Consider the following 14,506-nt stretch of genomic DNA (forward strand, 5'->3'; position numbering starts at 1 on the left):
CGTATAGGCTACAATGATGATGCAGATGACCCCCAAGAGGGTGATGGCAGTTTAGACGTTTAAACACCATTTGGGAATTATCGCATCAGACCAGATTTTCATATTAGTCGGTTAAATTAAACTGGAATGATTTATTTTATTGTATACCATAATGCCAGCATTCTGGCCCTTTCTGGGTGCTCATGCAGCAACAAGAACAAATACGGTACCATAGCTGGAGGTGGAGGACTAGAAAATACCATGGCTGTTTTTCCCCCTGCATTTCAAGGGATTTCATTTGGAAAATCATAAACAAAATATAGGCTACCATGTGAAGTGAACTCCATTATCTCCTCAACATTGATGACTCTTTCTATAGTTTTGAGTTTTAATCTCTATACTTTCATCTCAAAGTCAAGACAAGATTGATTGATTGATGTATTTAAAGGTAGCCTAAAATTCTTTAAACTAAATTTTTGGAATAAATAATTATGTGGCGGAAAAGGCATGTGTGTTTTTATTATGATTATTATTATGATTATTACCGGTATTATTATTTTGTTATCCTAAATGCACCAAGTCTCTGTCTGTGTGTGTGAAGTGTGAACCGTTCGCCCCACCGACTTCAAATTCGACACGACAAGACCACACCACAGTGAGTGCAGTGCCCGGTGTCGAGTCGGTCAACCCACGGTTGTCCAGAACCGTGTGTGGCAGCGGTGGCCGAACGGTTTGCCGGAAGGTCGCCAGTTCGAATCCCCGGACCGGCACGTTAAAATTACCACCGCTGAAGTGCCCTTGAGCAAGGCATTGAACCCCAACCATGAAATGTTCTATGAGCAGGGCGTGGCTGTAAAAAAGCATCTCGAGCTTAGTCCACTTACCCTGGGTAAACAAAGAACTTTGCTTTGCTTTACCGCCCCATAAAGGCCTTTTCCCGGGCTCTGGACAGGGCCTGCCCATGGTCCATATATGGAGCTGGTCTGTTCTGACATCATTCTGACGTCTGCATAGACTCCATATTTGGGCATGCCTGACAAAGAACTCTGTATATGGGCATAAAAGGGACACAGACATAATATCTGGGTGCGGCATGCATTTCCAACTTAATTGCATCGTTCCAACAGGCACCAGGGCTCCAACGGGCACAGCTTTAGTAGGCCTACTTTTTAATTGGGGACAGTTAAATATATATATATATATATATGGCAAAGGCCATTTTATTAAAGTGTCAAATCACAACAAGTTGTTTCAAGACACTTTAAATATAGGCCTAGGCTAGAGCAGAAAACTGACAGAGATTCCACCCATCGGTTAGGGGACAGAGGAAATAGAAAAAAAGATAGACATGGAGGAGAATATACAGGCAAATAAGTAGTAGCATAGCAATAACAATAGTAATGAATGAAAAGTGTAAGATAATATAATATGGTATAACAATATGTTGTTATAATATATAAGAATGTCACCCATTTATTTTGAAATTATTATTGTTATTAATAAAATTAATTAAAACACTTTTATACTCGGATTGGTTGTAAACTCTTGCAGGAAATATTGTTTGTTATTGTATGTATACCATCGTTCAATAAAGATAGCAAAAGAAAAAAGACCGTGGGCGACCGCTCGACCAATGGGATGATAGGATACTGGTTTCAAAAGGAAGCAAGCAGCAGCGTTTCATAGTACCAAAACAAAACAGAGCACAACGAGGACGAGATTGATACTGCGACTACTCTGCTAGCCTGTGACATTAACTTAACAACAATCGAGGTATGTAAATAAATGCCATGTTAGGTTATATCAACTTTATGCACTTTCTTTTAACTTGAAGCGCAAGCCGCGCAACTGATAAAGGAAAAATAGTCACGGTTTAACATTAAGTAGCAACTAGCATGAACCTTGGCTAAACATTAACGTCTGCTGCTGATTTCTCTGTTCACTCTGTTTATCTGTACGATAAAGTTATGAATAGCCCTGAGTGACTAAAAATGCATCCATTACTGCTTTGCAGACAAGAATAACAGCTCAACTTTCTATGTTCATACAGGAAATATGGCAACCATTTATTTTGCGGATAGAGAAAATGCAGGCATTGTACCTGCATTGAAGGCACGACCGCGGCTCCAGTCTGCTCCAGGTATGAAGACAGTGGATTTTAGCCTTCCCTAAGGGCTTCTTAGGGCTATTGACCGTGGAAGAAATAGCGTGGAAGAAATATTTGCCATTTGGGTATCCATGTACTTGTATCCCTTTTAGCCTTATTACATTTCTGATTACTGAAGTATTTTTTTTTTTAGATGTCATGTTAAAGACTCCTTTAACTGGCAAAAAGTTCCATACACCTCTGCAGTCTCATCGCAAGGGTTTGGGTGCATTCAACAAGATCACTGCAACTCCTGCTATAAACAGACAGGAGAAATCTCAAAAGACACAGGTACCTGTCCTGTATACATGAATTGTTCTAGAAAATCGTGTGAATATCGTTTTATTTTTATCTCCATACTAAGATTGACTGGTCATAATAACTCTTCCTAGGAAACTGATGTCAAATGTGATACTCAGACCAAAGTGGAAGAATACCTGGATATCGAGATGTTATATCCTTATGACCCACTAGGTAACTGCTCTTTTTTTCAATGGGGTAGGGAAATGGTTAACTTCAGAGCATTTATCACTTTTGTTTTCACAAACGCAAATGGTCAACTACTACCTGAGAACAATTTTTGTGTACATGAGTAAAAATATTTGTATTCTCGTTCCTCAGACATTGTAGCAGCGATAATAATACATTGGAATATCTTTATACAACAGAATAAAAAAAGAATCAAGAATGGCATGATGATCCCTTTCAAAGGGCTGGTACCACCCCCACGGCTGGTACCACCCTGGTACCAGCCCTTTGAAAGGGATCATCCAAGTGGACCGCTGGTTTGCATTTAGGGTGGCACTGGCACAACAAGTGTTTTCTTCAGGCTCTTGTTTTTTTCTTGTTTACAGAGTTTGAGAAGGACATGCCTGAGTATGTGGTCCCTATTGGTTGCCTTGCTCTGTCGGGACTGGCTTGTTACCCAAATATGCCATGTCTCCCTGAGGACGACTTTGAACCGTCGTTTGAGGAACCGATGTCTCCATTAAAGATGCCAGAAAGTTCAGGTATTTTGGCTGCCACATGATGTCGTGGGGGGGATACTGAAAGCAAACATAAGTCCATAGACTTGGCTGCCACATGTCATCACACACAGAGTTTGAATAATTTTGGTGTCTCATAATTGTCAGGATGACAGGTTCATGTTGCTGGAGATTTGTGGTATTGTATGCAATACCTGTACAGGAAAAACACATGACATCTGTTAGAAGGAGCACCAAGGCAAAGGAGGGACATGTACAAAAAAGAAATTGGCAGTTGAGTCAAAGTGTCCAATAACTAAATTATAAGGGCCGATTCCTACTCCTATTTTACCGCTGTAGTGCCGAAATGGGATCGTCATACATTTTAGGCACCTTTGCATCAAACTATTGCGACACTGCATTCCTTTAAATCCTGCCATGCCCTTCATTAATCGCTCATCTGTTTTGACTAAAGTCTTTTTCCATTCTTCCATCGCCATACTTTCTCATAAACTTAGATTACAGTACCTGCTCACCTTAATGTTATCAGTGGTAGAATAGAGTAGACACTGTTTATGGCACACCAAGAGTCAATTTAGTACTGTATACATTTGATGCTAGGCCTGTGTGTTTCTGGTTTATTAATCACTTGTTTTGCATGTCTGTCAAAAATAAGATATTGATGGAAATGTCCATCACAAACATGGCGATGACCCCTGAAACCGTCCCATCGTTCACGTTTGATTACATAAGCATTTGACTTAACTCTGTATTTACATGTTGTTCACCCTCTCTCCCCAGACCATTATGCAGAACTGGATGCCTTCCTTCAGACGATCAATGAGTTGACTGTTGACTTTCCTCCTGAATGCTATTAAATACTCTGTGACTCACTTTTAGATTAGTATATTTTGAGGCTGAGCTGTTGTATTGAATACCCCCCCTAACCATAACTGTAATTGTGTGAGAATGTTTTATTGACTATTGAGTTTTATAAATAAAGGTTTTTCATCTGTGTATTCTGATCACACTGACTGAAAGTATTTTGTGACTGCTTGCTTCCTCCTATTCGGCAGTGGGTTGTCACATGTTAAGGTTTCTTGCCATTGGCTTTGCCAGAGTAGAATGAACTTTGTATCGGTTCCTCAAACGGCAGCCAGTCGATTAAACGGGAGAGATATATGCTCTGCTGTGCTTGTTAAACTGAGTTTATTGTAGTTTGATAAAACCTATACACTACTCTGATACTCGACACTGGTTTTTAAAATTAGGAACAAGTTGACGGCGCATCAGTTTACTTAGTCTTTGACGGAGCGTCGGTATGCTGTTTTGATACTTCGCAGGTGAGCGGAAAGGAACTGGTCAATTTTACCGCAAGGTGTATTTTTCCAAATGGCCACTGAGGCTTTAAATGTACACCGGTTGTATATCTCAACACTATATTGCCAGACTACTCTTTAAATAAAGAGGAAGTGGCTCTCTGGACATTGGCATTGTTCTGGCATTTTTCTAATATTTCGGACAACTTTGTACATGCTACGATATCTACTTACAGGATAATGCAGGGAATGAGTCCATTCGAGTGGAGGGAAGTATTTCCTTGTTTAATTCATTCCACCGATAAGCCTCTGGAGTAGTATAAATACAGGAAGGGTGCAAGTCGTGCACCAAATCCCTGAAATTCAAGCAACATGTATGAGAGCAACAAGCAAACGCTAGATGCGAGTTCTACGCCTGAGGTCTGTGGGGGAACAGTGTCCAAAAGTCGAACCGGCTCTGAACGGACTCCTGGAAATGACACCCACGGCAATACATCTCGTCGGCGAGCTCTGGTGGACAGATTGTCCAGATATGGAATGCAAGTGCTGCCCGTGTCCGGTGCCTGGGCACGTAGGTCGATACTGCAGAGGCAAGACGCGTCTGACGACGTTTGCAGCGGACTCCATGGACTGTCCACAGGAACGCCAGAAAGAGCATCACTCACCCCGGCTATGCGCAAAAAGTACTTGAAAGAATTACTTTTGAGCAATTCATCGCACAGTGGCTTGGGTAGCGTGCTGTCTTCGGACAATTACCATGCGTCTTTAAGGGACGAGACAGACGCCCCAGGGACAGACTGGGCGCTATATCCGATGGAGCACGCATGGATGTTGTCTGCTGTAGATGGAAACTATGACACTATAATGGAGTTTATCACAGAGGATCCAAATCTGTTGACCAGGAAGGACTTTGTTAGCGGGTACACTGTTCTGCACTGGCTGGCCAAAAAGGGACAAGACGAGGTTCTTATCAAACTTTTAAGGTACGCTGAGGGTGTGGGCATTCCCGTAAACGTGAATCTGAAAGGCAGCGGGGGGCTGACCCCACTTCATGTCGCAACCATGCACTGTCAGTACATGGTAATAAAGCATCTGGTGGGTGCTTTCGGTGCTGATGTCGATGCCATGGACTACAATGGGAGAAGAGCCTCTCAATATTTGAAGGGAGACGCCCCACTGGAAATGAAGGAACTTCTTGGCACTGATGAGCACAGTTGTGTTGGGGCAGAAAATGTCAACAACAGTGCAGGGGGTGTTCAGCTGGCATGTGAAGAGGATGAAGAGAGCGAGGAAGCAAACTCTTTTGACCGGACAAGAAATGGTAGCTGGCGGTTTGGATCGTTCAGAAAGATGTTTTCCCAATTTTCTTTTGGGAACAGAAGTTGAAATATTGCATTGAGATTCTTACGTAATGCAGTCAAATTTGCTACCAGATTGTAAACTGCCTTATTAGCATATCCTAGCAAGGCTGACGTGGCAGTAGTTTCCAGTTTTACAATATTCGACTTCTCATGCAAATGATTCAGAGTACTTATTATAGAAAGCGCATGGGCAACTTTAAGCCAGTTAAGCATAATTTCCCCATTTTAAAATCATACCCTGAACCATAAGATATTCACCTAGATATGAACCAAGGAAAAATCTCATACAGAACACTGCCAAAATAAGTTTTACTCTCATGTACCTGATGCAATAAAAACACATTGAACAATCTTTCTGCAATTCTTGTCAACATTAGCACAACCCCATTTTGTGTTACATATGCCCCCCCCATCCACCCTTGTGTGCCACAGCAGTCATTACACTCAAACTCAGTCAAATTTCTGGTTTCATCAAAGGATTTATTGTCAAACAAATATAACCAGAGTTATCTGTACAAAAAAAGACAGGCTTCAGATGGTATGGCTTCTTCTCCAGGTCCGGGCCAAGCAGGTGGTGGTACTGGCAGATGTTACATGCTGGAAGGGGATGCTGGAGGTTCCAATGAGCCATGTGCTTACAGGCCAAGCTTTGTCCTCCTCCAGTGTCTCCTCTTGGAGTTGTACCTTAGAAGCAATGTGGAAAATCGTGTCAGTAAAATCTAGGGAGGAGTTAAACCTAAACAAGATCACAAGCATTACTCAGGATTATTTAAGTAAATGCCAACATGCTCCATGATTTAATTGACTTATGCTTATATATTGTCACTGGAATTGCAGACACATGGGGACATGCTTACTGTAATCCATCAAATACCAAGAGGGCACATATATGAAACTCATGTCTCAGTACTGCAACAGACACCAAACTTGATAAAGATTGAATAGCAAGGCCTGCATTATGTTTCAGGGAGGTAGAAAAATAATCATTGGAGCCCTGGTTCCTATAATTACACTGATAGATTAAACAATTTGGCATAAAAAAATACAAAAAAGGTAAATATATGCACCAGTTTGTCTTTATAATGTTGCTGCTGACCCAATTAAAAAACAAATGAATAAATATGCCATTGCTGAAGACGCCATGTGCCATTGCTGAACACTTTAGTGGTTAATTTAGTCTGATTTACCATACGTTTACCGCTCATTTAATTGCCACATGTATCTTATAGGGATATTCTTTTAAAAATGTAGTTAATATGAACAACTTCATGTGACAGTGTTGGGCACCAATACCAGCAATCTGAACCAGTCATGTTCACGAGGAAGCAAAAACCACAGATTTAATAATGCAGGCCAAGCCAACTTTTACTCATTAACTTAGCACTGAAGCATGCCTAAATGGAACCTGGGCACAGTAAACCATTCACTGATGAGATAAATTGTAGTGTGCTAAATGAGCTAGGTTTTAACTGATGTCACAGCAACAGAGCATCCTCATCACTGGTGTGATCAGGAGTAGTGTATTCTGTAGCTGAATGACGCTCTCAGCAGGATTAATGACAATACTCCACAGAACTGAAGTACCGCAATTGCAGACCTGCTTTACACAATTCTTCCAATAATAATGCCATGAGATGGAAATCATATGGCTCACCCATACAACCAGTCATTCAAAACCATTATAATGATGGGAAGTAGGCAAGCACTTCCAAGTGAACCCACATTGGGTTGGCACAGGTTTATCTTAAGCATACAACAGATCAGTGGTCCTCCAGTCATAACCCCTAGTATTTCTCCATTGTGTTGACCTGCCATTCCATCCTTAACAAATGTAGTGCCCTGGAGTGCTAGGCTAGTAGGCTACATGGCTAGGGTAGGCTTGCATTAGCTAGGCTTGCATGAGCATCAGGTGAATGCATGTTTTATATAAAACGTATGCTTAACATGTGTTATATAGAAGTATGAAAATAATTAACTGGCATCCCAAAGAACGCCTGCTGATAATGCTATGTTTGGAGGCTAGGCTAAGTTGTTTGTCGTGAGGCTGTTTGCAAGAAAAATAAGGCTAAGCTGATGACCGTGGCGAAATCAACTATGTGAAGGGCTTCCTTAAAGCTAATTGTGCAGAACCATCAAAACCAATACTCTGAATAGACGACTAACCTGATCTTGTTGCCCGTCTTCATTCTGATCCACTGCGGGATAGGCCTGTTTTGCTTCTGCTTCTTGGCGAGAAAGCGTTTGATCCTGAAAGTCTTGTGGGACGACTGTAAACAAGAAAGGGTTATTCAGCATCACATTTACTGCACTCTGATGTATACAGGTATTAATTGGACAAATAGGAAAGTGGTCAATGAGCTCGAGCTGAGCAGGTATCGTAAGACGAAGGTTGACATGCGAGTGGGTACCGGCTAGCAGCACTACTGCGAAAATATACGATATCTATTGATGTCGTAATTTTTTTCGAACAATATACGTTTTCCAGGCAATGGAGTACATTTTAATATGCAACTAATGTGTCGATGCATTTTTTATCCATGTCTATTAGATGGATGTTTGAAGATTTGTATTTACCATTTTGTCCACAGTGCTTTCCCCACTATGGCGGTGGTCGAAGAGAAAGAAGGAAGGGAACCGGTAGTGAATTGATGTATCCCGTGTTGTCCAATCAGCGTGATCCAAATAACCAAGGAAGATCCTTGCAAATAACAGCGACACCAAGTGGATCCGTTTAAATGGTGTGAACTGACTACTGTTTTTACTTTAATGATTGACTGACTGAGTCTCTGAAACACCATGATGGGCGTCGAAAATCTGTTTTAATGAAATATTAAATTAATTAATTCAATTTAAATTAAATAGAAATGTTTTTAATTGACTTCTACTCAACCATGGCACACTGACAGAAGTTGTGTATTTCTACAGGTGTGAAAAAATAGTCCACAAAAAACTCACTTTTGACCATAGACTATGGTCTTTATGACCATAGACTGTAAAAAAACAAAAACAAAAAAAGATATAGCATAGGACCAAAACTTCCACTCTTGGTTCACTTCTGCACCTATGCCACCTTTTTGTAAATATAAAGGTAGTATCTATATAAATGTAGTATCATTTGTCAGTGTGCAAGCCTCTTCATTTGTATGTCAATGCTGACCTCTCACACCTAACATGTATATGTGGGCTGTGGGGTTTGTGTTTTGGTGCACCTCACATCACCAGGCTATTTCATAGTAGTACAGGAAATCTATGGAACATACAGGATCAACCTCTAACTAATTGCAAAAAAACGAACTCAGCTGATTTCGCATCTTCAATATATCCTGAATAACAGAAAAAAGGTTGCCTGGAATTGTCTGAGGGGAAAGTGTTGAAAATGGCTTGTACAGTATGGCCACCATTGACATCCTATTATAAGGCAATATTTTCTAAATTTCCTTATGCTTTAAGTAGCATGTGACATATCAAACTAGGGGGTTTTCATGATGCTGAATCCATTCCAAGCATTAGTTTTGCATAAAAACACTCAAAACATCTTAATATACGGTAGGTATATAAACATTTGAATTTATACTGTTAGTATGAATTTAACAGTCAATTTGAGAACATCCGTCTCATCTATTTGAGAACATGGCAAACAATATAAATGCAGCATGGTCAAAAAACGTTTAAAAAAAAAATACCAAATCACTTCATGGACATATTATCTGGGATACAAGATAATAATAAAAACAAAACAAAGACATGTACACCACAATAAAGCCTTTATTTCTCACTCTGTTAGAATCATTGGTAGAGATGTTTTCATGCTTTATTCAGTTCAGTGCATCATAGATTCATGTCTTAAAAGGAGGCATCTTTAATTAGAAAGAGGAAGGCCACAGGTTGATAACATCAGTTAAAGGTTGCATGCAGGCTGGAATAAGAGCATGGCTTACATTTCAATGTAGTCAAAAATGGCTATTTCTCCTCAATGACTGTATGGGTGTAACAGACTCCCTCCCGCTTATGGTGAAAAAAAGCAGATAAACTAAATTCAAATACAGCAGTGCTTCTAAAATTACAATTTAACTGTAAATGTGTAGATATATTTGTGTAGGAAACAAAGCTAATTAGGAACCAATTCAATTTCCAATTGTAAACAAAAAGCAAAAACTATAATGAAAATGTCTACATAACATGTAAATGCATACAGCAAGGAACTTGTGATTTGCTTTACAATGCTCATTTAGATTCACAGGAAAGCTAAGTGTAGAAGTCTCATGGAAAGTTATTTTTTTTTAGTTCTAAAGAGTGTTGTGCCTGAACCTAATAAGCCAAATGCCCAATTAAATATTAGCAACTCTTTCCAGCAGAAACTTTACTGTAGTAAGGTCACTTTGAGTTCATGTGGTCCAAGAAAGTTTTGGCCTGAACCCTAAGGCCAAACTCTTAAAACATGTAAAAGGATACCCTTAATTTTCAAATGAAACTGAAGAGGGTCACATTCAGGCACTAAGAGGTACCACCATCGTAGCATTGACTGAGACTGGGAGCTCTAAAATGCAGCCCCACTCGAGTTCCACGTCACATGGCTCTGTCTGTGGTGCCCAGATCCTTCTGAGGGACTTGCAAGCTCCCCTCACCTGAATCAGCATGCCGTTTTTGCTGAAATTGGATCAATCATCTCCCTTGTCATGTGCTTTCTTGGGCTCAATATCAGGCTTCCTATCTGCACCATGGGAGTCATCTCCAACTCCATCACCACCACCTGTAACTCGATTGCGGCTTCTAGCACCTGGCTGGTACAGCTGAATGGTAGGTCGATCCTGATGCACAAGGAAAACAAGATTCTTAGATTAAGAAAAAATAATTAGAAGAAAATACCATGTGATAAGGTGTGAAAACTTAAAGACATTACCTTGTTTCTTAACCGATCTCTTTTAGCACTGTCTTCCTTTCGGGTGTCTTTCGCAGGCTTCTCTGGCCTCTCAGCATGAGAGTCTCCTGCATTCTCTGCCTTTCTCTTCTCCCACACGCGCTCCTTCTTCACCTCCTCCTCACGCTTCCTGTAGGTGTTCTCACCATCGTGGCGGTCTCGCCGTCTGCGGCGATCTTCGTCCTGACGTCGGATACGCTCCTTCTCCTTCTGACGCCTCTCCCTATTAATAAGGGAAAATTAGCTTAAGTTATGGCAAATCTGGAAAATAAATGCTTACCACTAGCTTTCTTCACAGATGTGTTCATAAAGGTGTCTACTATCACAGAAAAATGTGTTCCAACCCAACTCCCTTGGGAAACTTTGTGACAGCTGCTGAAAGTTGGGGTACCAATATAAGGCAAAAAAAATCCAAATTTCATTATACTTTAAGTAGCATGTGACATGTCAAACTAGGGGGTTTTCATGATGCTGAACTAAAGGGGATCGGGCTTTTGTGGTTAAGGCCCCAAGGCTCTGGAATAGCCTACCAGAGGAGCTAAGACTAACCCAGTCTCTAACACATTTTAAAACCCTCCTAAAGACCCATTTTTATAGAATAGCCTTTGAATCTCCCTGATTTGTATCTGTGTTTGTTATTTTGCATGTTCTACGGTTATTTCTTTTGCACCTGTGATGTATTCTGTATTGTTGTCTGACTGTTCAAAGCACTTTGTAACTTTGTTTAAAAAAGTGCTATATAAATAGTTTTATTATTATTATTATTATTATAATCCATTGCAAGCATTAGTTTTGCACAAAAAACACTCCTTTGCCTAAAAATGCCCATATCCGTCAATGTGATCAGCACATTTTGGCAAGTGGCTATGGCTGAATTTAGCCCAAGGAGTGTTTTTCGTGCAACACTAATGCTTGGAATGGATTCAGCATCATGAAAACCCCCTAGTTTGACATGTCACATGCTACTTAAAGTATAATGAAATTTGGAATTTTTTGCCTTATATTGGTTGATAATGGTACCCCAACTTTCAGCAGCTGTCAGCTGTAAGTTTCCCAAGGGAGTTGGGTTGGAACATTTTTTTCTGTGATAGTAGACACCTTTATGAACACAGAACACATCTGTGAAGAAAGCTAGTGGTAAGCATTTTTTTGCAGATTTGCCACAACTTAAGCCAACTTTACCTAACTATATCCCGGTCACGTTCGCGCTCCCTGTCTCGATGACTGGCTTCCCGATCACGGAAGTCCTTACGCCCCTCATCATCTGGCCTGTAAATGAGATATGAACATGATTTATTCATATCACTTTTTTAAAGAATTGAGTGAAAATAATGAACTTATGCCAACTCACTTTCGGACACGATCATCCTTGTTTTCACTATTCTGACGCTTCTTCAGGTCAGCACTCCCCAATGCTTCTTTCATGGGTTTTTCTGGTTTCTTGGATTTCTCTTTCGGTTTCTCTGACACAACATCATCCACTCTGTCTGGTTTCCTCAGAAGCTAGTCAGCAGCAATCAAAGACAATCATATTTGAATAATAATTATACCAAGACATACCGTTTTGCCCAAAATCTCAGACACTCTTTTGCCGTACACACCTTGATTTTTGGTTCCTCTTTTGCATGTTCCTTCTCTTTTTCCAAGGGCTTCTCACCTTTCTTCCCCTTCTCTGCATCTTTGCGCTTCCTCCTATCTTCCTCCCTCCACTTACGACGCTCTTCGTCTCGTTGACGCTTGCGCTCCAGCTCTCGTCTTCTTCTCTCCTCTTTCTTTTCCTCCCTCATTCTCTGAACACGGTAAGAGCATGTCAAGATAATCATGTCAACTACCATCGTGCTCTGACAAACGTCTATAAACAAAACACTATCACTACAGTACACACTTACCTGCTTGTTCTTCAAGAAGTCCAGGAGAGGAGTCGTTCTTTTAGCTTAATGTGGGTAGAAAGGGATTTACTAGTATTTGAAAAGTGCAACTTTACTAACAGGGCTCTCTCACACTGAGCAATACTAAAATCAAAATAATGCACGTTTCCTACCTCCAAGTTCCTTAGACTTTGCCTCAATTTCTTCCAATAGAGTCTCAGGTGTAGATGTAAATTTTTCATCATCACCATTATAAATTTCCAAGAACTTCTTGTAGTCAGAGTCTAATAGTAATACCAAAAAAATAAATAAAGACAATAAATAAATTATTCATGTTAAGAGCAAGTTTTATAGGTGTTTTGATACAGCCCTGTGAGCAGTTGATGAACAAGCCACTGACTATAGAAATAAGCATTATTAAATTACAGAATAAAATGCATGTTTAATTATATACCTTCCTCTATCGTTCCACATTTGGCATCCCTTTTTTTGCTTCTTTTCTTGGAAATCTTTTGAAACGGTGCAAACTCCACAATGGCAGTATATTCCTGTCCTGTACAGAGAAATAACACATTAGATAACACCTAGCATTTATGACTTCTTGTTCAGTATTGGTGATTTCTTGTAATTCTTATAATACATAGGACCACCATAAAAAAAGCCTTCAGGGATTTTTGTGTTCTCCTTTTAGAATGATTGTATAACTGTACCTCTGTACTAGTAATAGTGTGTTCAATCAATATTTAGTAAAATTGGAATGCATATGCGGAAGCTTTAATTGTGCAAATAATGTAAAGTTTCCACCGTGTTCCTTCAGTGAAATGTGCCAACCCTACTGTGAAAAAAGAATCCTCCTATTTGCAAACATACCTGGCAATAAAAAATAATTCTGATTATGATTTAAAGATATTGCAATGTATTGTACATACCTCTACTATCAATGAAAACATATCCATCAAAACGATCTCGGAACAAGAGAATATCCTCTGGATTTTTGAAATTAATGTATGCTCGTGCAAAGAGGTGGGGGGAAAGGCTATAGAAAAATAATGAAAAAACAAGTCTGGGATAAGTACAATTTAGCAAAAGACCACCAAAGAGTTGGTAATACAATTTAGTAATATTTTTCACCTGGTGTCATTAGAAAAGAATTCTAAATAGTCCGTTTCTGGAAGCGGTTGTAACTGTTCCTCCAGTTCCTCCTTGGTCAGACTGGGTGGTAGACGTCTTATCACGATCTGTCAACAGATAGAATTAGGGAAAAACCTAGCCATGGTTCACATGACGCTCGTACTTTTACGACAGTCATGTTTCAGGGCTAGAAAAAAAACATGTTATGATCTAGCTCTGGTCCATAGCTCTAATTCCGTCAAGAGCAGTAAGGCTATGGTCCAGAGCTAGTTATGATCCTTTAGCTCAGATACCAAATCATACAATAACAGTGAGTGACAAATAAACCAGTCTGGTTTTAAATATGACTGTCTGGTTTAACCAGACAGTCATATTTATAATCCTGTGTAATGCTATGACGTTCACTGAACTACATTCATTATTAGCTAATGTTAACTAGCTAGGTAGGCTAGCGAGTTCTAAAGCTACCTTTGTCATGGCCTCCCTCCTTTCCTTTGGCTTTTCCAGCTTTTCTCCATCTTCACATTTTATTTCCATTTTTCTCTCTTTGGGACGAGTGTTTTCCTTGTCTTCCTTCATTGTAGCAAAGCTATTTTGTTGCCCGATTAAAATGTGTTTCCATTCCAGAGTGTGACGTCTGTTTACTTTTTAGCAAGTTAGCAAAGTCAGCTAGTTCAGTCTATTCTACTTCCTGTCTGGTATCACGGTTTCCGTAGCCTCGGAGACAGCAGGCGTTTTGTTTACGGTTTCGTTCAACAAGCTGTCTTAATAATAATAATAATAATAATAATAATAATAATAATAATAATAATAATAATA

General features: G+C 39.9%; 4 protein-coding genes across 6 annotated transcripts; 2 read left to right on the forward strand and 2 right to left on the reverse strand.

The window, feature by feature from the left end:
• Positions 1-1,612: 1,612 nt before the first annotated feature.
• Positions 1,613-4,107, forward strand: pttg1 (PTTG1 regulator of sister chromatid separation, securin). The gene is made up of 6 exons (XM_079502010.1): positions 1,613-1,752; positions 2,030-2,119; positions 2,280-2,416; positions 2,518-2,599; positions 2,980-3,135; positions 3,892-4,107. Exons 2-6 carry the CDS (start codon positions 2,035-2,037, stop codon positions 3,966-3,968), a joined length of 537 nt encoding a protein of 178 aa, XP_079358136.1. The 5' UTR covers positions 1,613-1,752; positions 2,030-2,034; the 3' UTR covers positions 3,969-4,107.
• A 594-nt stretch (positions 4,108-4,701) lies between these two features.
• sowahd (sosondowah ankyrin repeat domain family d) lies at positions 4,702-6,095 on the forward strand. The gene has a single exon (XM_079502328.1). It carries the CDS (start codon positions 4,782-4,784, stop codon positions 5,793-5,795), a length of 1,014 nt encoding a protein of 337 aa, XP_079358454.1. The 5' UTR covers positions 4,702-4,781; the 3' UTR covers positions 5,796-6,095.
• A 131-nt stretch (positions 6,096-6,226) lies between these two features.
• Positions 6,227-8,462, reverse strand: rpl39 (ribosomal protein L39). Its single transcript, XM_079502339.1, has 3 exons — positions 8,345-8,462; positions 7,934-8,037; positions 6,227-6,454 (listed from the first exon to the last, which is right to left on the reverse strand). Exons 1-3 carry the CDS (start codon positions 8,345-8,347, stop codon positions 6,406-6,408), a joined length of 156 nt encoding a protein of 51 aa, XP_079358465.1. The 5' UTR covers positions 8,348-8,462; the 3' UTR covers positions 6,227-6,405.
• Positions 8,463-9,517: 1,055 nt separating this feature from the next.
• upf3b (UPF3B regulator of nonsense mediated mRNA decay) lies at positions 9,518-14,399 on the reverse strand. Of its 3 annotated transcripts, none has more exons than XM_079502237.1 (11): positions 14,156-14,399; positions 13,688-13,794; positions 13,486-13,592; positions 13,011-13,109; positions 12,730-12,840; positions 12,578-12,621; positions 12,290-12,478; positions 12,040-12,191; positions 11,878-11,957; positions 10,671-10,912; positions 9,518-10,578 (listed from the first exon to the last, which is right to left on the reverse strand). In XM_079502237.1, exons 1-11 carry the CDS (start codon positions 14,264-14,266, stop codon positions 10,429-10,431), a joined length of 1,392 nt encoding a protein of 463 aa, XP_079358363.1. In that variant the 5' UTR covers positions 14,267-14,399; the 3' UTR covers positions 9,518-10,428. The 3 variants fall into 3 exon arrangements, with proteins under 3 accessions (XP_079358363.1, XP_079358362.1, XP_079358361.1); XM_079502236.1 differs by having other exon boundaries at positions 10,671-10,905; positions 11,871-11,957; XM_079502235.1 differs by having other exon boundaries at positions 10,671-10,911; positions 11,871-11,957.
• Positions 14,400-14,506: the final 107 nt, after the last annotated feature.

The sequence above is a fragment of the Electrona antarctica genome, assembly GCF_951216825.1.
Source record: "Electrona antarctica genome assembly, chromosome: 1".
In the NCBI taxonomy this organism is placed as follows: domain Eukaryota; kingdom Metazoa; phylum Chordata; class Actinopteri; order Myctophiformes; family Myctophidae; genus Electrona; species Electrona antarctica.